The sequence below is a fragment of the Sorex fumeus genome, unplaced genomic scaffold (genome assembly GCF_029834395.1).
Source record: "Sorex fumeus unplaced genomic scaffold, SorFum_2.1 ptg000063l, whole genome shotgun sequence".
Lineage (NCBI taxonomy): Eukaryota > Metazoa > Chordata > Mammalia > Eulipotyphla > Soricidae > Sorex > Sorex fumeus.
The window spans coordinates 3,942,666-3,963,312 of NW_026606120.1; the positions used below are offsets into that span (position 1 = coordinate 3,942,666).

The window sequence follows — 20,647 nt, forward strand, 5'->3', positions numbered from 1 at the left end:
GATCTAGGCACTTTCTGGTTGTGTTTGTTAAGGAGTGGAAGAAAGCAGTTCTTCCCAGGTGACCTGTCCCACACTGAAGACTGGCTGGGCTGGCCAGGACATTCCGCCTTCCTTCTGCAAACTTGCAAGTTGTTCTTTTAAATTTCTGTTTTGGGGCCACACCCAGTGGTGCTCAGGGCTTACTGCTGGCTACATACTCAGGAATTACTCCTGGTGGTCCATAGGGCACCATATGGGATGACAGAGATCAAACCCGGGTCAGCTGCGTGCAAGACAAGCACCCTGCCCACCGTACTATCACTCCAGCTCCGCACATTGCTTTTTGGTGGCAGATAACCTTATCTGCAGCCTCCCAGCCAGCCAATCCCAGAAGATTAGTAGGTCCAGTTCTGCATAAATTAGGGAGCAGGAGCCCAGCACCAGTTCCTTTATCTCCGCCTTCGGTTGAGGCCTGGGCCCAGGCTATTGTCCTCGCAGGAACCTGGTTCATGACAAGGGGAGAGGCAAACCTTTGCTGGTCTCCAGCCTGAGGTGGGCTGTGAGCACTGCACTCACGCATATACATCAAAACACTCAACCAGGGGGTGGGGACGGGAGTGTTGGGGCGACCAAGTCCAGGAAACGGGTTTCAGGAAGAGAAGACCTTTGGGGAAGTGTCTGGGGTCGTGGGGGGGGGGGGGTGCGGGGGGGCGGTAGGGTTCCGGCTCGCAGTGTGACTCACAGGTGCCCAGCTTCTCCTCCAACAGCAGCACCTGCTCACTGAGAGACTCGATCCTGTCGCCCCGGCCCCACAGCTCTGCCACCTGCTCGGGCTCGATCTCTTCAGGTGGCATGGGCAGCACTGCTCGGACCCAGGCCCCGGCCTGACCTGCCCACTAGAAGAGAGGATGTTTCAGCGGCTGGCCTGGGGCTCTGGGTCCCATGGGCTTAACCGCCTGCTCCTGCGCTCACCTGCTCCAGCCTCTCCAGGCGCCCTTGCAGCTCCCTGATCTCCCGCTTAAGGGCACCATCCTCATGTTCCGCTTCCCGAACTGGGACAGAGGACAGAGCCACCACTGGAGATCGGGCCACCAGCCCAGGCTCCTTCCTCCTCATGGCTCCCATCCCCACACACTCACCAGCCACACTGAGGATGCTGGCACTGGTGGGAGGTTCGGCGGAGCCCTCATTGCAGGTGCGCCCGTCCGGGCCCAGCACCAGGCCTGCGGGGCAGCCACAGGTAAAGCTGCCTGCTGTGTTGAGGCATCGGTGCGAGCAGAGGGAGATGCCGGGCCGACATTCATCCACATCTATGACCGGGGAGAGGAGGATGCTGAGTTGGGGTGGGGTGGCTGGCGGGGGCGTGTGCTACCTGGGACCCTGACTCACCCACATGACAGTGTTTCCCACCCCAGCCAGGGGCGCACTCGCACTGCTCTGGCCGCACACAGATGCCTCCGTTCTGGCAGGGCTTGGCGCAGATGGCTGTGGGTGCAAGAGTGGGGCTGGAGAATGGGACCAAAGGCCTGGTGGCCCGGTCCAACCCAGTGCACCTTCCCGGAGGTCTGGAAAGTTCCAACCTCACCTTGGTCACAGGTGAGCGCCCCCGGGTGCCGCTTCTTCCAGCCCTGACAGCACACGGTGTGGGTCTGCGGCACTTCCCTCCGCACCTCCCGCCACGCTACCCGGTATGTGGTCCTGGAACACAGCGCGGGGCTCTGGCCATTGGTCTGATTGTGGTTTCTGGGGTTCCTCTTGGAAGATCCCGGGATCCAGATCCCATCCCTCACCTGTAGGTGCTGCAGACGCGCCTCCCACCACAGAGAGTCAGGTAGGGCTTGTACACCGGCTGGCTGTAGGATTCGTTGTACCGGAGTGGGACCACCAATGTCTGCTTCGAGCAGACCCTCGGGCTGCACTCATGCCAGAGAGGGGTGGGGGGGACACTGAGTGGTCCAGACCCTGAGCTAGGCACTCCCCCCAAGGCTCCACAGAGGGTCCCCTTCGTCCCCTTCTAAAGGGCAACCTTCATCTGGTCACCCGCAAAGCCCCGTCCCCAGCAGGGTCCATGAAGACCTCAACCCTGCCCTACTCGCAGCTGTCACCTCTCTTTGTGGGATCCACCCTTGGCCCCCTCGCCTGACAGGAGAAGCAGGAGGAATGCAAGGCCGCTTAGGAGGGTGTGCTCAGCTCCGGACCCCATGATTCTTTCGCACCAGGTGGCTGGCTGTGGGCAAGAAGAGGTTAATGGAGGTCCTGCCTCTTCTGTGGACTTGTAGGAGGTACCCTCCACGGGTTGGGGGGGGGGGAGGGGGCGCAGCAGGCCAGTCACTGCACAGTCCTGCACTAGCCACGGGCAGTCTCCACCTGTCTGTCCTAATGCCACCTCTTCCTTATGCACATCATAGTCCACGTAGCTTCACACAAGCTCACACCCGACACAACGCACTCCCTACATCGGCCCCAAGACACAAACACACTGGGCTTAAGTCTGTTAACCCTCCACTCTCTGACATGCCGTTTCTACCTTCATCTTCCAACCTCAGGAACTGGGGAATCAGATGCTTTACCTGCAGGAGGCTTTAGGTTCGATTCCCATCACTGCAGGATCCCCTGAGCAGTGCCAGGGGCAAGCCTTGAGTAATGAGCCAGAGTAGCCCCCCTCCCCCACCAAACAGCCTCCCTCAGAGATCCACCATTACCCTACATACACTTTGCACACAAATCCACACACCTCCAGGCCCCACCCCTCACGCATAATCCTGCTACCCCCCACCCCTTGCTCTGGCAGCATCTCCCAACATGCTCTCTGCCCCACGAGACACCACCCCCCCCCCCCCCTGCCCCGGTGACAGATCGCTCCCACCTGTCCTTCTCACTCTTCTCTTTGGAGATTTCAGGCTCGGCGGCAGCAGCTCACTCTGGTGGGCGGGCTGGGCAGCTGCAGAGAAGAGGAGGGGCCAACCCAGACAGAGCCCTCCCATCCCTGACCCTGCTCAAGCCCACTCAGGACCTCACTCAGCCCCGGCAAAGGGCTCCTTAGAAGTCACTCCCCCGAGTCCCTGATAAGCCCTTATTTATAGACCGTCTTCAAATCCACGGAGGTCACCCCCAGCAGCAGCCCTGGCCCTCGCCCCTCCCCCACTCCCAACGAGACGAGGGGCACTGGCTGTGGGTCAGGGAATGAGACTGAGCTGGAAGAGAACAAAGCAGGTTGGGTCATGGGAGAAGTGGCAAGATTAGCTAAGAAGGCCGTCGTCAAAGCGGGGGGCACCAGGGTATGAAGGGGAAACTGCCCCCATTTCTTGATGACATTTGTTAGAGCAACGTCTGGGGGGCAAGAACTGAGTCAGCCACCACACCCAACGCCACAGCAGACAGTGCTCTATTGTCGCCGCCAAAATTCCTTCTTTCTAGGAAGAGGAGACTCATTGTCCAGCCCCTTGGCCAGCTCTGACCTACAAAGGTCGAAAGGGGGCTCCACTAATGCCCACCATGACCCCCAGCCCCCTCATCTGGCCTAGGGGTGGCAGACACATTCCACCCATGTGGCTGGACTGGAGACTCCGACTCAGCCCCGCAACGTCAGGCTGAGACAGGAAGAGAATTGTCCTCGGCAGGAAAGAACCCGCAGAGAACCAGGAACCCGCACAGAATGGGCATTGAGAAAGCGGAAAGACCCAGGGGATCCCCACCCCATATCAGACATCCGGGCACCCAGGCCTCGGGCTCCCTCACCCCACCCTCCCTGGGGAACCAGGTCCCCTCACCTGGAAAGAAGCCAGAACACACTGAGGAAATGGGACTTTATTTCCATAAATACTGGGGCAATACCCATTCATGGGTAGCTAAAAGAGGGGCTGGGGCCTCAAAGAAACTAGGTCCCCAGGGGTACCCCAACACTGAACATAGGGACTGGGGGGATCCCCAAACCTGAGATGGGCCTTGCAGGCCACAGATATTCCCCAACACTGACACTTCAAGAACGGAACTGTCCCCATAGGGGAACCTCAGAACCCCACTCTCACGAGTAGTCCTTCCAGAGGTTGGGAGGGCTGACGACGGGGGAGTTCAGAGAAAAAGAGATCAGGGGGAGAACAGAAGCTAAAAATGTCCTGAGTGGCCGGGAAGAGAGCCTCGTGTGGGCAGAGGCTGGGCTCTCCCCCGGCATGGCCAGAGATGAAGCAGCAGCAGCGGCCAGGCCAGCGTGAAAAACCTGGTGTGTCGCTTCCCATCCTCAGCCTCGGGAGGACACGGGAGGTGGAGCAGCCTCCGATGGAGGTGGGGCGTCCAGGACTTGCTGTCATTCACAGAGGAGCGGAGGGGGGCGGGGGTCTGGGAGCGCTGGCTGGTGGGGGGCAGTGTGGGAGCAGTGAGGCACACCACAGCCTGGCCTCTGCTATCCAAGGCCACCGCTTGGTCTCTGGGCCAGGGTCTGCAGGGATCCCTGTGGATGTCCTCAGGAGAGCCACGGTTCAATGCAGGTATCGTAAAGGGTGCGGTTTGAGTGCCAGGCCGTGTGCACGATCCCAGCCATCGGACACTTCACGATGGCCCCCCGCGCCAGCAGAGTCTTCAACCCAAAAGAATCCCGAAGATAAACCTTCAAGGGGGTTAACGGAGCATGGAAGAGAGACACAGGAAGACACCAAGTGAGACTTGGCTGGGGTCCCAGGCTTCCCCACAGGGTGATCCCACCAGCTCCCGGGTCAGAGGCAGGGAGGGTGACAGAAACGAGGCGGGACTGTGTGTGTGAGTGTGGGCGGGGGATCATGGAATTCATTTCCGGGGGCTCACGCTCACCAGTTGCTCCTCCATCTCCAACACCGTCTCATTTGCATCATAGAAACCAAAGAAGCTACAAAGAGATTGGAAAAGAGTGCTATTACCAGGAAAGCTGGATAGAATAAAGATGGGCTTGGGGCTGGAGTGATAGCACAGCGGGTACGGCGTTTGCCTCGCACAAAACCGACCCGGGTTCAATTCCCGGCATCCCATATGGTCCCCTGAGCACCACCAGGGGTGTTGAGTCTGAGTACTCCTGGATGCACCGCCTGAGTGCAGAGCCAGGAGTAACGCCTGTGCATCATCAGGTGTGACACAGACACACACACACACACACACACACACACAATAAAATAAAGATGGGCTGGGGGCCAAAGCATGGTAAGGCGCTTGCTTTGAATGTGGCTAAGCATGACTCCTGAGCGCCACTGAGTGTGGCCCCGAAACAAGCAAACAGATTGATCCCTGGCACCATATATGATACCCTGAGCACTGCTGAGAGTGATGCCTGAGCACAGAGGCAGGAGTAAGCGCTGAGTGTGTGACCTGAAACACAACAACAAAAAAGGATGGGGCTAGGTAGGGAGATGCTCAATAGGCTGGAGCAAATGCTATGCAAGCAGGAGGCCTGGGTTCAATCCCTGGCACATGGTCCACGGTCCCCTGAGCACAGCTGGGAATGACTCAAGCAGTGAGCTGGAAGACGCTCCTGAGTACCACTGAGTGTGGCCCAGACGCAAGCAAACATAAATCAAGACAGGGACGGGGTCCTTTCTGGTTCTTGACCTTCAACTGCCTGTTGGAGAACAGTTGTCCTTTCTGTTTTGGTTTTTTGGGGGGCCACAACCATCTGTGCTCTGGGCTTGCTCCTATTCTGTGCTCATGAATGAATGGCTTGAGGAACCTTAAGTATGCCAGGGATCAAACCCAGGTTGGCTGCATGCCAAAGGAAGTGCTCTACCCACTGTACTATCTCTCCAGGTGAAGCAGGATTCCTCTTAAAAGAAGACCCTCAAAAATCCTTAGCTGAGGGCTAGAGATAGTACTGTGGGTAAGGCACTTGCCTTGCACCTGCACAACCCGGTTCAAACCCTGGCACCCCAGATAGTCCCCCAAGCCCGTCAGGAGTCCTGAGTGTAGAACCAGGAGTAAGCTCTGAGCACAGGTGAGTTTGGTCCCAAAACAAAAACAGTAAAAATAAAAATCCTTAGCATAATAAACTAATGACCTGAGGCTACATTGTTTGTGTAGAATCCCCACCAAGAACACAAGAGCTAGGGCCATAGAGATGGTTCAGTGGTCTGCAATACAGACTCTGCATTCGGGTGGCCCAGGTTCCATCCTGGTACTGTATAGTACCCCAAGCAATACCAGCACTGTCCCTGCTGGGCACAGAGACAGGAGTAGCCCATGAGCACTACTGTGTTTGGCCCCTAAACAACAACAAAAAAGTGTGTATCCATGAGAAAATAGCCAAGAAATTCCATCTGAGGAAGAGTCTAGAAGATAGCTACATAGCTACAGGGCTGGAGAGACAGTTCTAAGGAGGGCATGCGTACTCTGATGCAGGAGACCTGGTCTCCATTCCCAGCACTGCACAGTATCCCAACCCCAAATACTGCAGGGAGCAGCCCCTAAGCACCACTAAGTGGGATCCAAAAACCCCCCAACCCAACCCCCCTCTTGGGGGTGGGGGGAACCCACTTTAAAATAATCAAAGTCATGAACTGAAGGAAAATTCCAGATTGACTGAGACTAAAGGAACAACTAACACAGTAACTGATCCTGGGCTGGATCTTACACTGGAATTTTTTTTCCTAAAAAAAAAAAACAAATGTTAGAATAAGAACATTTATAATAAAAAACAAAGAAAGAAAACATTTAAATAAAGTATATAGAGTAATGAATCAATGGCAGTTTCCTGATTTTGATAACTGTATTGTGGATGTGAAAAAGAATTTCCTACACAGGAAATACACACTGACATATGAAAGTGGTAGGGGTAAAGGGACGTTATGTTTGCAACCTACTCTCAAATGGTTCACACACAACAATATAAATATCACACAATGCACACAAATAGATGAGAGACTGCTAATGAAAACATGGTCAAACTTTAACATATTGTGGGGCCAGAGAGGTAACTCCGGGGTCAGAGATTCACCTTTTTTTTGGGGGGGGAGGTGGTGGGGGGGCCACACCTGGTGGTGCACAGGGCTTACTCCTGAATCTGTGCTCAGGGAATCACTGCTGGTGGGCCTCAGGACATTGTATGTGGTACAGAGATGAAACCCAGGTCTGTGCCTGCAGGGCAAGTGCCCTACCCATTGTATTATTGCTCTGGCCCAGAGGCTCAAGTCTTGTATGTGCAAAAATATGAGTGCTTTCTTTGGTACCATGTGATCCCCAGAGTACTGCTGTGGCCCCCAGCATCACTGGGCATGAACAGCAGCCCACCACTGTAGTCAGCTGAGTTGGCCAAGTATGAGGGGGAAACCTCTGACCCACTAAAGCACTACTTGGTGGGTTTTAAAAAAAAAGGGGCAGTAAGGGGCTGGAGAGAGAGTACAGTGGGCAGGGCACTTGCCCTGCACAGGGCTAAGTTTGGTTCATCTCCAGCATCTGCTGCGGCCCCCTGACCATACCCCTCATAAAAACCCCACCAAAATAAAACGTAATAAATTATCAGTGAAGAATATTTAGTTGGCTTGCTGTGTAAGCTCGTGTTCTCCCTTGAACACGTATCTTGCTTGCCTGTCTCTGTTTCAGCTTTGCTCGCCTATTTTCACCCTGGAGAAACCTGTGATCTCTTGAACACACATCTCCTTTCTCTTCCCTCACATTTCTAAATAAGTTTCAATAAAAACTATCTTGGGGGCTGGAGCGATAGTCCAGCAGGGAGGGCGTTTGCCCGGGTTCGATTCCCAGCATCCCATATGGTTCCCCAAGCACCGCTAGGAGTAATGAGTTACCCCTGAGCATCGCCAGGTGCGACCCAAAAAGCAAAAAAAAATTAACCAATGGACGGTGGGGGACCTGTGGGTGTGGCAGAGAGATATTATAGCGGATATGGTGCTTGCCTTACACCCAGGTTCGATCCCCAATATTCCATATGATCCCCAAAGCACTGCCAGGGCTTATCCCTAAGCATTGCCAGCTGGCCACAAATACATATATATTAACTGAGGGTAGAGTGCACCGAGTGAACTAGTTCATTTAACTGACACTTTAAGTAAAGCTCACCCTCAGAAAAAGGTATCCAGTCAAACTAGGTAATGGCAATGCTGGGAGTGAACAGGAAGTAAAAAAGGAGACCCAGCCAGGCACCTCTCTTTGGCCTCTCACCTATACCCAGAGGGTAAGACAGCCAAGACCTCAACGTGGGCCAGAGGCTAAGGAAAGCCAAGGGGACAGGAAGCTGCTGGGGCACAATCCTAGAGAGGCCCAGTGACAGATCAGAATAGCAAGCCCCAGCAAGGGGACACAGGTGACAGGATTCCAGTTGCAGGTTTTAGGCTAGGAAAGTGGACACAGGATAGAGAACAATGTAGGAATAGGACCAGGTCAGGGCCAGGATGTAGCTAAGTGACTGAGTGTATGTTCTGCTTATAAGGTCCATACATCATTTATTCTCTGAATGTACATACATTACTTTCTATGTCAAATGAGGGTATAGTAATTATCCCAGAAGGTTGTTGTGTTAAATGTGCTTTATTTGAAAAGTATTTAGAATAGTGTTTTGTACGTAAAAGGTGCTTTGAAACTATGAGTTATTTACTATTTTCAAAGTAGCTGCATATAAAATGAGATACTGTATTTTATCCCTTTCCATTAAGGCTGTCATCTGTCATTCAAAACACTCTAGGGGCCCTGCAGCAATAGGACAGTGGGTACTGTGTTTGCCTTCGTGTGTCCGACCCGGGTTCCATTTCCAGCATCCCATATGGTCCTCTGAGCATCGCCAGGAGTAATTCCTAAGTGCTGAGCCAGGAGTAATCCCGGTGTATCACCAAGTGTGACCCAAAAAAAAAAAAAGTATATATAAAAAAAAAAAAGACTCTAGGGACTCAGAGATGATTCAAGGTCTGTATGCCAGAGGCCCATGTTCAATCCCTGGCACCACATGGTCCCCCAAATACCACCATGAAAACTTCTGAGCACTGGGCTGGGAGTGGCCCTCAGAATACTTGAGTACAGTTCAAAAAACCAAAATTTTAAAAACTCCTAAAATAAAATAGAGCCAGGCTGGAGCGATAGTACAGCAATCAGAGAACTTTCTTTGCTCACAGCCATAGCACCTCATATGGGCCCCAGAGCACTATCAAAAATGAATACTGAGTGCAGAGCCTGAAGTAACCCTTGAGCACAGCCAGATGTGGCTCAAATTAACACAAAAAAGTAAACTTTATGGGCTGGAGAGATAGCACAGCGGGTAGGGCGTTTGCCTTGCACGCGGCCGACCCCGGTTCGACTCCCAGCATCCCATATGGTCCCCTGAGCACTGCCAGAAGTAATTCCTGAGTACAGAGCCAGGAGTAACTCCTGTGCATCGCCAGGTGTGACCCAAAAAGCAAAAAAAAAAAAAAAAGTAAACTTTACATGTGTATACTTAGGGTTTATTGTTTTCTATATACCCCCAGCAGTGCTCTGGGGATTACTACTGGCTTTGTGCTCAGAGGCCTCTCCCAGGGATGTCTGAGGGACCAATCAGGCCCAGGCCATGAAAAGCAAATGCTCCAGTCCCTTAAGTCATGGCCTGAATCTGATGTGCATATTTTAGTGGCAAAGAGGGTACAGTACGGCCTGGATGTAGCTCAGTGGTTGAACATACATTTTGCTTATGAGGTCCTAGGTTCAATACTTGGCACCAAAAATAGATAAACATTGGTTTCTGTTTTTGTTTTTTTGTTGTGGGTGGTGCTTTTTGGGTCACTCCTGGTGGTTCTCAGGGGACCATAAGCAGCTTGCAACGGTAAGTGCCTTAATTCACGCACTATCTCTCCCTCAGGTCCTGATAAACATTATTTTTAAAATATCAAGGTTCGGGGCTGGAGCGATAGTATAGCGGGTGGGGCATCTGCCTTGCATGTGGCCAACTTGGTTTCGATCCCTGGCATCCCATATGTTCCCCCCAAGGACCACCATGAGTGACTCCTGAGTGCAAAGTCCGGCGTAACCCCTGCATATGCTTATGCTTTGTCAGTATGACCCAAAAAGCCAATAAATAAAATATAAAATTTAAAAAAATTATCAATGGCTGAATAAATAGCAGTACTCCTACATTTAAAAAATAAAATAAAATATCAAGGGTTTGAGTTTGCCCTACAAAAGCTCAACTGGTTTGACGCTGGGACGATAGTACAGAAGGTAGGAGCTCGCATGTGGTCAACCCCACATGGTCCCCCAAGCCCAGCCAGGAGTGATGTCTGAGCAGTCAGGAATAAGCCCTAAGCAATGCCAGCTGTGGCCCCAAAACAAATAAAAGATAAATAAAAGCTCAACTGGTTCCCTGTTACCTTTTACCTCCCCTCCTTGCTCCTTGCACACCAGATACACAGTAATGTTGGGGTTTTTTTTTTCCACTTTTTGGGTCACACGCGGTGATGCACAGGGGTCACTCCTGACTCATGCACTCATGAGTCAGGAGTAACTCCTGGTGTTGCTCGGGGGACCATATGGGATGCTAGGAATCGAACCCGGGTCAGCCGCATGGAACGCAAATGCCCTACCCACTGTACTATCACTCTAGCCCCTAATGTTGTTGTTCTGGGGGCCACACCCCACGATGCTCAGGGGTTACTTCTGGCTCTGCACTCAGGAACTACTCCTGGTGGTGCTCAGGGGGTCTTATAGGAGATTGAACCTGGAATGGCTGTGTGCAAGGCAAACAGTCCACCCACTCTACAATGGCTCCTGCCGCCCCCACCCCCACAGTTTCCTTACTCCTCACACCTGCCCCTCGCCTTTTGCAGCTCCCTTTGCATCTCCTTTGTGAGTCATTTTGCCTGAGAAGGTAGAACTGTTTCCCTCACTTCCTTTAGTCTCTGTCTCTGCTCAAATGATGACTCCTTGAGGAGACTTCCCACTAAGACTCCAGCCATCCACTTCCGTGTAAGTGTGTGTGTGTGTGTGTGTGGGGGGGGGGGGGGGGCGGGAAGGAGAGAAACACTGCTCAGGAGTGACCCCTGGTGGTGCTCAGGGAATCACATGTGGTGCCAGCAGATTGGCAGCTTGCAGGGCATGAGCCTCACCGCCTGTACTATTTCTCTAGAGCCCCTAAGCATCTTCCCATTTACCCCCTCTGCCTTATTCTATCACCGTCTGAAACATATATTCACATTTATGACCTGTCTCCCCCTCTAGAAGTTAAGCGACATGAGAAAACATGTCTTTTACCCGTGTATCCCCAAGGCCCAGAACAGTGTCTTGGCACAAAGAGATGAATAAATATTTGCTGAGTGATTAAAGTGATGACTCAGGTGAGCCGAGGAGAGAGCTCAAAGGCCTGAGTGCATGCTCTGCAAGCTGGACAGCAGGGTTCCATCCCCCCCAGGCCTTGTTCCCTGCCAGCACTGCTGGGAGTAACTGCTGAGCACCACCAGGAGCGACCCCAAGCACTGCCAGTTACAGCCTGGGAGCATGGATCCTGAGCATCACCGGGAGTGACCCCAAAACTGAAAAATTAATTGAGTAGTTCAGGTGACATTTCAGATCACTAATGATGAGCTATAACTGAGGCATTTAAGCAATGCCATAGAACCAAGAATTTTCCTGAGGACTTAGATGAAGAGGATATGACTGTAAGTTAATACATCCTGGGTAAGTGAAAGAAGTGATAAAAATTGCAATTAAGGGGAACCAGAGCGATAGTACAGCGGGTAGGGCACTTTCCTTGCACAAGGACAATCAGGTTCAATCCTCAGCAAATAATATAGTGCCCCTGTGAGCACTGCCAGGAGTGATTCCTGAGTGCAAAGCCAGGAGTAACCCCTGAGCATTGCCCAGTATGGTGTAAAAGAAAAGATATATGACAAAGGGCCAGGATGGTAACTCAGAAGTAGAGTACTTGTCTTGCATGTGTGAGGTCCTGGGTTTGACACTTGACATTAAAAAAATTGTAGGGGCTGGAGCGATAGCACGGCGGGTAGGGCGTTTGCCTTGCACGCAGCCAACATGGCCGACCCAGGTTCGATTCCCAGCATCCCATATGGTCCCCCGAGCATCGCCAGGAGTAATTCCTGAGTGCATGAGCCAGGAGTAACCCCTGAGCATCGCTGGCTGTGACCCAAAAAGCAAAAAAAAAAAAAAAAAATTGTAAAAGGTTTTGAGTTTTTGTTTGTTTGTTGCTTTTTGGGTTACACCCAGTAATGCCCAGGGGTTACACCTGGCTCAGCAGTCCAGAATTACTCCTGGTGGTTCTCAGGGGACCATATGGGATGCCAGAGATTGAACCTGATTCAGCCTCGTACAAGGCAAACACCATACCTGCTGCATTTTCACACTGGCACAGTGGCTCATTGTAAGTGGGTGTGGGGCATGGCTTCTGGCAGTGCCTAGGGGACCGTGTGATGACATGGGTTCCAACATATAAATCAGGTGTTCCAGCCCTCTTAACTATCTCCCCAGCCTCACAACCACCTTTTTTTTTTTTTTTTTGCTTTTTGGGTCACACCCGGCAATGCACAGGGGACCATATGGGATACTGGGAATCAAACCGGGGTCGGTCGCATGCAAGGCAAACGCCCTACTAGCTGTGCTATCACTCTAGCCCCCTTATTTTTTTTTTTAATTCTTTGTTTAATATATAGACCCAGAGTGATAGTACAATGAGTAGGGTGTTTGTCTTGCACTCGGTAGCAGTGTAAATTATCTGGTTTGACACCGTGGTATGGCTTCATAGTATACAGTCATACCAGGAAAATGGGTAACAGAGCACAGGACCTCTGTAAACATCTCTGCAATTTTCTATGAACAGGAAAAGTTTGTTCATTTTCAGGTCACACCTGGCGGTGAAGGGATCACTCCTGGCAAGCTTGGGAGGACCATATGGGGTGTCAAAGATCAAACCAGGATCAACTGCAAGTGCAAAGCAAGTGTCTTACAGGCTATATTATCTCTGCAGCCCCAGGCAAATATTTCAAAGTGAAAAGTTTTGCAGGGAAGTTGATGCATGGTTACATCTTTTTTTTTTTTTTTTTTTTTTTTTTTTTTCTTTTTGGGTCACATCCAGCGATGCACAGGAGTTACTCCTGGTTCATGCACTCAGGAATTACTCCTGGCCATACTCGGGGGACCATATGGGATGCTGGGAATTGAACCTGAGTCGGCCGCGTGCAAAGCAAATGCCCTACCCGCTGTGCTATCACTCCAGCCCCAGGGTTACATCTTAAGAGGATGGGGTGTGTATTCCAACCTCACAAGACGGAGAAGTATGCCAACCTCTCCCTAAGTACCTTTCCAGCTGAGTGCTCATTTCTATCTTTTGTAATAAGCTGAAAAATGTAAAATTAAAAACCAGAACTTTTCCCATGAATGGGCCACAGTAGGGATGAGGAGGAAATGGGTGGCAGAACTTAGTGACTGGCAAGACACAAGTACCTGCAGTGACGCCGCCCAGGGTTTTGGGTTGGGTGACGGGGGAGTATTAAACAGTAGGGGAGCAGGTATGAGACAGACTGTCCCTAGCAGATCTTTAGACCACAGCAACCCTGATTACCTGGACTGCCATGGGGTGATAACACCGTCATCAGGGCCCCCAATCAGCACCAAGCGGCCCACACGGAGAAAGTTCTTCCGCCAAGCTGCAGGGTGGGAAGATGACATTCAGTCAGCAGGTCGGGTCAGGAGACAGTGGCTGGGTAAGGGGTGAGAGAACAGAAAATGGGACCTAGGGGTGATGCTTAGGGTCTTACCTGTGGCATTGGGATGGTCTCTTTCCCCATTAATGAGGGCCAGGAAGCTGCTGGCATTGAGGTACAAGTCATCATGGTGGGGGTCTGGGTACAAAAAGCAGTTAGGAAGATAATCAGAGAAGCAGGGAAAGGAGGCCAGACTGGAGGCTGAGAATAGCTGATGTGGACGGTAATCCTGAAGTAGCAATTATAATCACAAACACAAGAGCAAAAATCTCTAGCACCCGCTGTGATTGTACTTCACATTCATCAGCTTATTTTATCTTCACAACCACCTGTTTCGTAGTTTTTGGGGGTAGGCTCAACATGAGTGGGTGCTGGGGGTGGTTCCTGGCAGCGCCTGAGGTACCATGTGGTGATCTGGGTTCCAACATGCAACAAAGTAGGTGTTCCAGCCTTCTGACCCATCTCCCCAGACTCTTATTTGGTTTTTCTTTCTTTCTGGTTCTTGGGCCCCACTCAACAGTGCTCAGGGGTATTCCTGGCAGGGCTCAGGGGATTGAACCCAGGCCGGTCGCATGTAAGGTACTGCCCTGTCCACTTTCCTGATGCTTTGGGCCCGCCACAACCACTTGATTAAGATACGTACTATATGACCAAACATGATGACCACTTAATATCTCTATTGCAAACCACAACACCCAAACAGAGAGAGAGAACAAGAGGGAATGCCCTGCCACAGAGGCAGGGTAGGGTGGAGGGGATGGGGTAGGGGTGGTGGGAGGGATGCTGGAACCATTGGTGGTGGGAAATGAGCACTGGTGGAGGGATGGGTACTCGATCACTGTATGACTGAAACGCAAACACGAATGTTTGTAAGCCTGTAACTGTACCTTACAGTGATTCACTAATAACATTAATTAATTTAAAAAAAAAGATAGGTACTATATTAATATCATTTCACATTTGAGGAGAACAGGTTCACAGGATCCATGATCTTAAAAACTACCCAAGACTCAGGAGAGATAATAAAGGACTGAGTATATGCTTCACAGGCTGGGAGGCCTGAGTTCAATTCTCCATCATCACATGGCTTCTGAGCATTACCCAAACATGAAAACCAAAAGAAGACACACAAACGAACCTCAGACCCGAGCAACTTGCTGCAGAGATGTCCCCCGACTTTGCAATAGGCCGTTTCCACTGGAAAACTCCAGATGGGCAGGCACCGTCCCTCTGCCTGCCCTCTAGGAGCCCCGGCGGCTGCCATTTTCTAGAAGTCAGTGACAAGCTCCAGGTACAAGTGGTGGTGGTGGCAAACGCCAGGCCTCACATGACAGGGAAGGAGTGGGCCCTTCTCCTTCCCCCTGCCCCGATGGGACTCAGAGATGAAGCCACAACTGCCACCTTCTACTTAAGCTCCCACACGGCCATGATCCAGGGACACACAAACGAATCTCGGACCTGAGCAATTTGCTGCAGCAATCTCTTCAGATTATTTTGCTTTTTGGGTCACACCTGGTGATGCACAGGGGTTACTCCTGGTTCTGCACTCAGGAATTACCCCTGGTGGTGCTCAGGGGATCACATGGGATGCTGGGAATCGAACCCGGGTCGGCTGCGTGCAAGGCAAGCACCCTACCCACCGTGCTATTGCTCCAGCCCCACAGACCCTAATTATTAAAATTTTAGAATTCCTAGAGCTGCAAGAGCAGACGTGCAACATTATATTGTATGCATAACAAGCAATACAAAACACATTAGGCAATGCTAGATATGCATTCAGCAGGTATGAGTGGTGGTGGGACTGGTCTCGAAATATCGAAGGTAACTAGAGAAAGAGAGTATTGTGTAAATAAATAGTCTGCCACACAGGCATGGGGGGGGGAACGAATACCTGGGATTTTGGTGGTGGAAAACGTGCACTGGTGAAGAGATGGGTGTTTGATGACTGTATAATTGAAGCTCAAACATGAAAGCTTTGTTACTATACCTCATGGTGAATCAATAAAAAAAAATAATTAAAACATTTTTTTAAAAAAGAAAAATACTTCTGGTGGTAAGGCATTTGCCTTGCACATAATTGACCCGGGTGGGTTCAATCCCCTGCACTGCATATGGTTTCTTGTGTGTGGCCAGGAGTTAGCCTTGGGAGTCCCACAGGTGTGGCCCCAAAACAAACTTTCCCAGGCATTTGTAAACATGGGGCCAAACCCAGTCCTCTACTTGTTTCCTGTAACCAAAAAGGTATTAGAACAGAAGAGAGCAGCTGCCACATTATACTGGGGCCAGAGAGACAGGACACCTGGTAAGGTGCTTGCTTACACAAATCAAGCTGAGTTCAATCCCCAGCACCACATATGAGCCTTGCCAGGAACGATCCCTGAGCACAGAACATAAGCTTTAAGCAGGATAGGCTGTGGTCTGTTAAGCAAATATGAAAATGGCAGAGGTTAAATGACTTAAAGAACAAAAATACTACCTGGACCTTCAAAGATAAACGTTTTGGGGAAGCTAGCTCAAAGGACAGAGGCCCCAAGTTAGATCCCTGGCACTGCCTAGTGTGGACCTCTCCATCCCTTCTCTCCCACACAAGCACCTCAGGAATAAAACAAAGACAGAGACAGCTCGAGCAGCTGAAGCACATCCTCTGCATACAGAAGGCCCGGGTTCGAGCCCTGTCACTGATCCCTAGCACTGCATGGTCCCGAGCACTGCCAGCAAGGATCCCCAAGCACTGAGCTCAGAGCAGAGACTGAGAACCACCAGGTAAAGCCCTAAAACTACAAAGCAAGAGTAAAGTTTACCTTCCCCTTCACCACACTATACTGCAAGGGGAATAAGGTAATAAATATAAAACATTTTGAGCAGTGCCTATTCACAGAGCAAGAGGTCAATAAATTTAACATCATTTTCACTGCCAGGATGTCTTTTCCACAGTGATCCCCGTTTGGCATCCCCTACTCACCATGCCAGTAGTTGCAGATGGAGAATTCTTGGCCCCAAGGGCTGTAGCAGATCCTGTAGAGGTTGGACCTCATGGAGGTGGGAAAGAGCCACTTCAGATAGTCTGTATCTGGCAAGAGAACAACAGCTTTGCCAAGTGACCCCGAATCCTTATGTCCCCCCATAACTCAAGGCCCCCCTGCAGAATCCACAGTGCCCACTCACCTCCATACTGTCCCATTTGCGGAGAAGAGAGAGAGATGAAAGAATCCACATTGTGCTCATCCATGACGGAGAGAAGGGCCCGGCACACCAGCCCCCCTTGAAGGCAGAATATGTCGGGGAGGAACTCAGGGTATGCCTGGCCAACAACCTCCCCACTCTCCCCAACACTGCCAATAGGTCCAGAAGGGAAACTGAGACCCAGAGAAAGCAGGCAAGAGATGACATGTCACACAAGAGACAGAGCCAGAATTAGATTGAGTCTCTGACGCTTAAATCTTGGGCACAGTTTTACTGTCCATTATCCCTGGTGTTCAAAACCACGGGTGATGGGGCCAGAAGTGGCACCTTCCCACTCAGGACACAGCCAAAGAGAAGATCTGGGTGCTGAGGGATGTCAGACAAGGATGTCAGCTGCGTCCTGGCGAGAGTACTGCAGTTACACGCCTTAGAAAAGACTCCAGAAAGACTTAGGAGGTGGGGGGCACGGGAGGACGCCTACCCTGTGAGTAGCAGAGCAGATGCACCCCTTCCGGGGCCTTTGCCATGATGGGGGCCACAGCCTCTCGGAACCCTTGCACCTGCTCCCACAGGGGTCGCAGGCTCTCTCTGCCATCGAAGAGATCCAGCACTGTCACCACCGTCCCGGGATGTGTCTGTGGGAAGGGGGGAGAACCGGAAAGAACGGTGGACTCCACCACACGCGCACACGGGGCCGGCCGCCACTAGAATCAGGGCTGTCACCACTGCGTCCCCCATGCCCGCGCCAGCCAGCAACGCCAGGACGCGGGCAGAGCCAAGGAGCGGAGGGGCTTTCAGTTCCCCATCCTCTCACCCCAACCTCGGTCCCGAGGACACCTCAAACCCACAACGGGGTGTCCCCTGCCAGACCTCGTTGATGTATTCCAGCAGGTGGCGGAAGCTGTACGAGCTGTCAAAGAGCCCGTGCACCACGATGACCGGCTTGTAGGAGGCGCGGTGGGACGCAGGAGCCGCGGGCAGGAGCAGCGGCAGCAGAACCGGCAGCAGGAGCAGGATCCCCGGCGGGGGGAGCCGCGGCCGCCACAGCTCCAGCATGCTCCCGCCTGCAAGGGGGACGATGCGGGCCCGTGAGGGCGAGGACAACCCCCGCCCCGGGACCCAGCCTCCTTCCCGCGCCCACATCAAGTCCTCGGCAGAATAACCTACTTCTCGGCCACCTCCACCGCCACCCCCACCACGCAGACGCACCGATGCGCAGCCGGAGCCCCGCCCCCAACTCCGCGCTCGAGGGGGGACCGGGTGCCCAGGCCTGGGCTCTCCCCAGCTTTTTCACTCCAAGCCATGCACCACGCGGGGTTCGGCAAGAAGGGACCCCCGTGCAGCAGCGCAGAGCCCCTGGAGAGTGCAAACTCCCACCTGGCCAGGGTCCGAGAGCCCCGCTCCGGCCTGCTGTTTACTGTTCCCTAGCCTGGAACCCACGGGGGCTGGGGGCGTGGGGGGGGGGCGCGGTGCAGGGTTCGAGGGTAGCGCGCGCTGGGGAATGACGGACGGCCAGAGGGGAGGCTGCTCGGGGTCGCGCTCAGCCGTCACGTCCGGGGCTTTCCCTGGCAACCGAGCCTGCGTCCCCCGCTACGAAGGCCGGCCGCAGCCGGAGGGGGCATGGAACTTTCCACCGCGCGCGGGGAGCGGGGGAGGAGCTCGGCGGAGCGATCCACTCGCACGGCGGGGGGAGGCAAGGGCCAGAAACGGATCCTGGGGAGCTCCAGGCGGCCGCTGCAGGCCCAGCTGATGCACGCGCGACCCAAGGGCCCGGGGCTCGCGGCCTGGATTCGCCCCTCTTCCCAATTCTGGCTCGTGGCGCCAAGTGGAACGCGAAGTTTCACTTCCCCCTCCCCCCAAGGGGTGCTAGGGCTAGACTGGAGGAAGAACGTCCTCTGCTTTTTCGCCGAAGAGACGACCCCCGGCCTAGCGGGACCCCCATTCCCGGTCCCAGCCCGCCCTGGCACCCCAGGTCGGCGTCTTACAACTCTTGATGCTGAAGTGCGTGTAGGGCCCTAGTCTTCAGACTCGGCGGAGAGGCCTCGAGGACCCTCGAGCTCCAAGTGCAGCCTGGCCCAGTTTCTCCGGCCTTATTCTCCTCCGCTCCCCGAAGACGACTCACCCCCACGGGGCGGAGGGCCCCTGGGGCAGCGCTGACTCACGCTCGCGTGGCTTCGACCAGTCTGTCAACCTGAGCGACCCCACAACCTGGCCCTCTGCCGCCGCGAGCTCCTAGTAGGCGGCTCCTGTCTCACCGCGTCGCGTCCAATCCTCGGAGCTTTTGGGGTCACACCTCTCCGCCACACCGCCGAGCCTGCTGTAGGCTTTAGCTTAGCATTTAGACTTTCGCCTGAAAGAAACGATTTTGCGTTTGTCTGTAAACTCCTCCCTGTCCACCAGGTCTTTTTCGAACCGAGAGATCAAAGGGCTGAAAGCTTTGCCTGCAGCGCGAGGCCCTGCGGGGCTGGATTCCCCGACACACGAGAGTGCCCCTCCCCCTGCCTCAACTTCTCCAGGAGTAGCCCGGGAACTGCAGGGATGTGACCCAGAAACAAACAAACACAAACAAACGGGCTGAAGAGATAGTACTGCGCCTGGGGCTGAGGCGTTTGCCCCGGGTTTGATACCCGGCATCCCGAGCACTTCCTGGAATTATGCCTGGTGAGGAGCCAGGAGTGACTCCTGAGCACTGCCGGGTGTGACCCCCCCATCAAAAAAAAAAAAGAACAGAAAAACAAAGACCCACAAAGCTTGAAAGACAAAACTAAATTGCTCCTTGCTTTGTGTAGGGTGAGGACGGGGAAAGGTAGCCAGAGCCTCTGAATAAGTCTTGACTGGCTTGACTCTCCGACTCAGGCAGAGAGGGGAAGGCCAGGGCCCCGGGAAATGACTACATCAGGCGGGGGCAGGAAAGTGCTGGTCTGAAACTGGGGAATGTGGGGGCGGGCAGTAATGGTTCCCCGACTGTTTTTTGTAAAGGTCCAATTCATGTGAGTCTCCATAGGCCTCCCCTCCGCTTCTAGGCGCTCCCGAGACCAAATAAAAAGACTGCAATTACCGCTGTGTCCCCTAGCCGACTCTGGAGGTGGTGCTGCGTCTCGGATGGGGAGGTGGGTGGATGGGTGGGTGGGATTTAAGGAATGGATTTCAACGCTGCAGGCCCAGGAACTCTAAGAAGCGCAATAAAGGAAGGGGAATCAAGCATGCAATCCCCCAAGTGCTGAAAGAGATGAGCCGCTGATTCATTCTCTCATCCCAAAGGTGTCAGCAACTTCACCCTGGAGGGAAGAACGTCCCTAAGAAAAGAAAGAAAGAAAGAAAGAAAGAAAGAAAGAAAGAAAGAAAGAAAGAAAGCCCACGCTTCCAGCCTTGGTCCAATGCCTCGCCCCACCTCACCCCTGCAGTCCAGTATCCCTCAAGTACTGGAGAAGGAACTGCCTACTTAGCTTCCAGATCGCCTGGGGGCCAGGGCGGCAGGTCCAAAGATAAGCCTGGGAATTTTGCAGCCAGGAACTCCTCGCTTCTACACAGTTTTCATCTATAGTCACCTCTCCTAATGTGGGGGGAACTAGGACCAAGAATTTGGGAGAAGATCCTGGAACCTTGCAGGGACTCCGAGGGAAACTGGGGTTTGTGGGGAGTGTGAACCATATGCTCAGGGAACTGGGGTGTTGAAACCACGGAGCACCTGCTAGCTTCCTCCCACAATATCACTACAACCAGTCTCGGTGGGGAAGACTCGAGAGAGTTCTCTCCCCCCTTCTTTCCCTTAGTCCCACCCGCCTTGCCTGGTCTTACTGCCTCCGTTTCCATGACAACTCCAAGGGAACCCAAACTGGGGG

The 20,647-nt window shown here is 53.0% G+C and overlaps 2 protein-coding genes across 3 annotated transcripts; both read right to left on the reverse strand.

Moving 5' to 3' along the window:
- Position 1: 1 nt before the first annotated feature.
- EGFL8 (EGF like domain multiple 8) lies at positions 2–2,184 on the reverse strand. Its single transcript, XM_056127493.1, has 8 exons — positions 2,085–2,184; positions 1,770–1,892; positions 1,565–1,677; positions 1,369–1,464; positions 1,119–1,289; positions 952–1,031; positions 722–875; positions 2–481 (listed from the first exon to the last, which is right to left on the reverse strand). Exons 1-8 carry the CDS (start codon positions 2,180–2,182, stop codon positions 429–431), a joined length of 888 nt encoding a protein of 295 aa, XP_055983468.1. The 5' UTR covers positions 2,183–2,184; the 3' UTR covers positions 2–428.
- A 1,593-nt stretch (positions 2,185–3,777) lies between these two features.
- On the reverse strand, positions 3,778–19,115 carry PPT2 (palmitoyl-protein thioesterase 2). Of its 2 annotated transcripts, none has more exons than XM_056127777.1 (9): positions 18,791–19,115; positions 17,676–17,869; positions 17,287–17,440; positions 16,788–16,883; positions 16,585–16,692; positions 13,677–13,760; positions 13,481–13,565; positions 4,783–4,837; positions 3,778–4,582 (listed from the first exon to the last, which is right to left on the reverse strand). In XM_056127777.1, exons 2-9 carry the CDS (start codon positions 17,859–17,861, stop codon positions 4,439–4,441), a joined length of 912 nt encoding a protein of 303 aa, XP_055983752.1. In that variant the 5' UTR covers positions 17,862–17,869; positions 18,791–19,115; the 3' UTR covers positions 3,778–4,438. The 2 variants fall into 2 exon arrangements, with proteins under 2 accessions (XP_055983752.1, XP_055983753.1); XM_056127778.1 differs by lacking the exon at positions 18,791–19,115 and adding an exon at positions 18,183–18,659.
- Between the last annotated feature and the right edge of the window lie 1,532 nt (positions 19,116–20,647).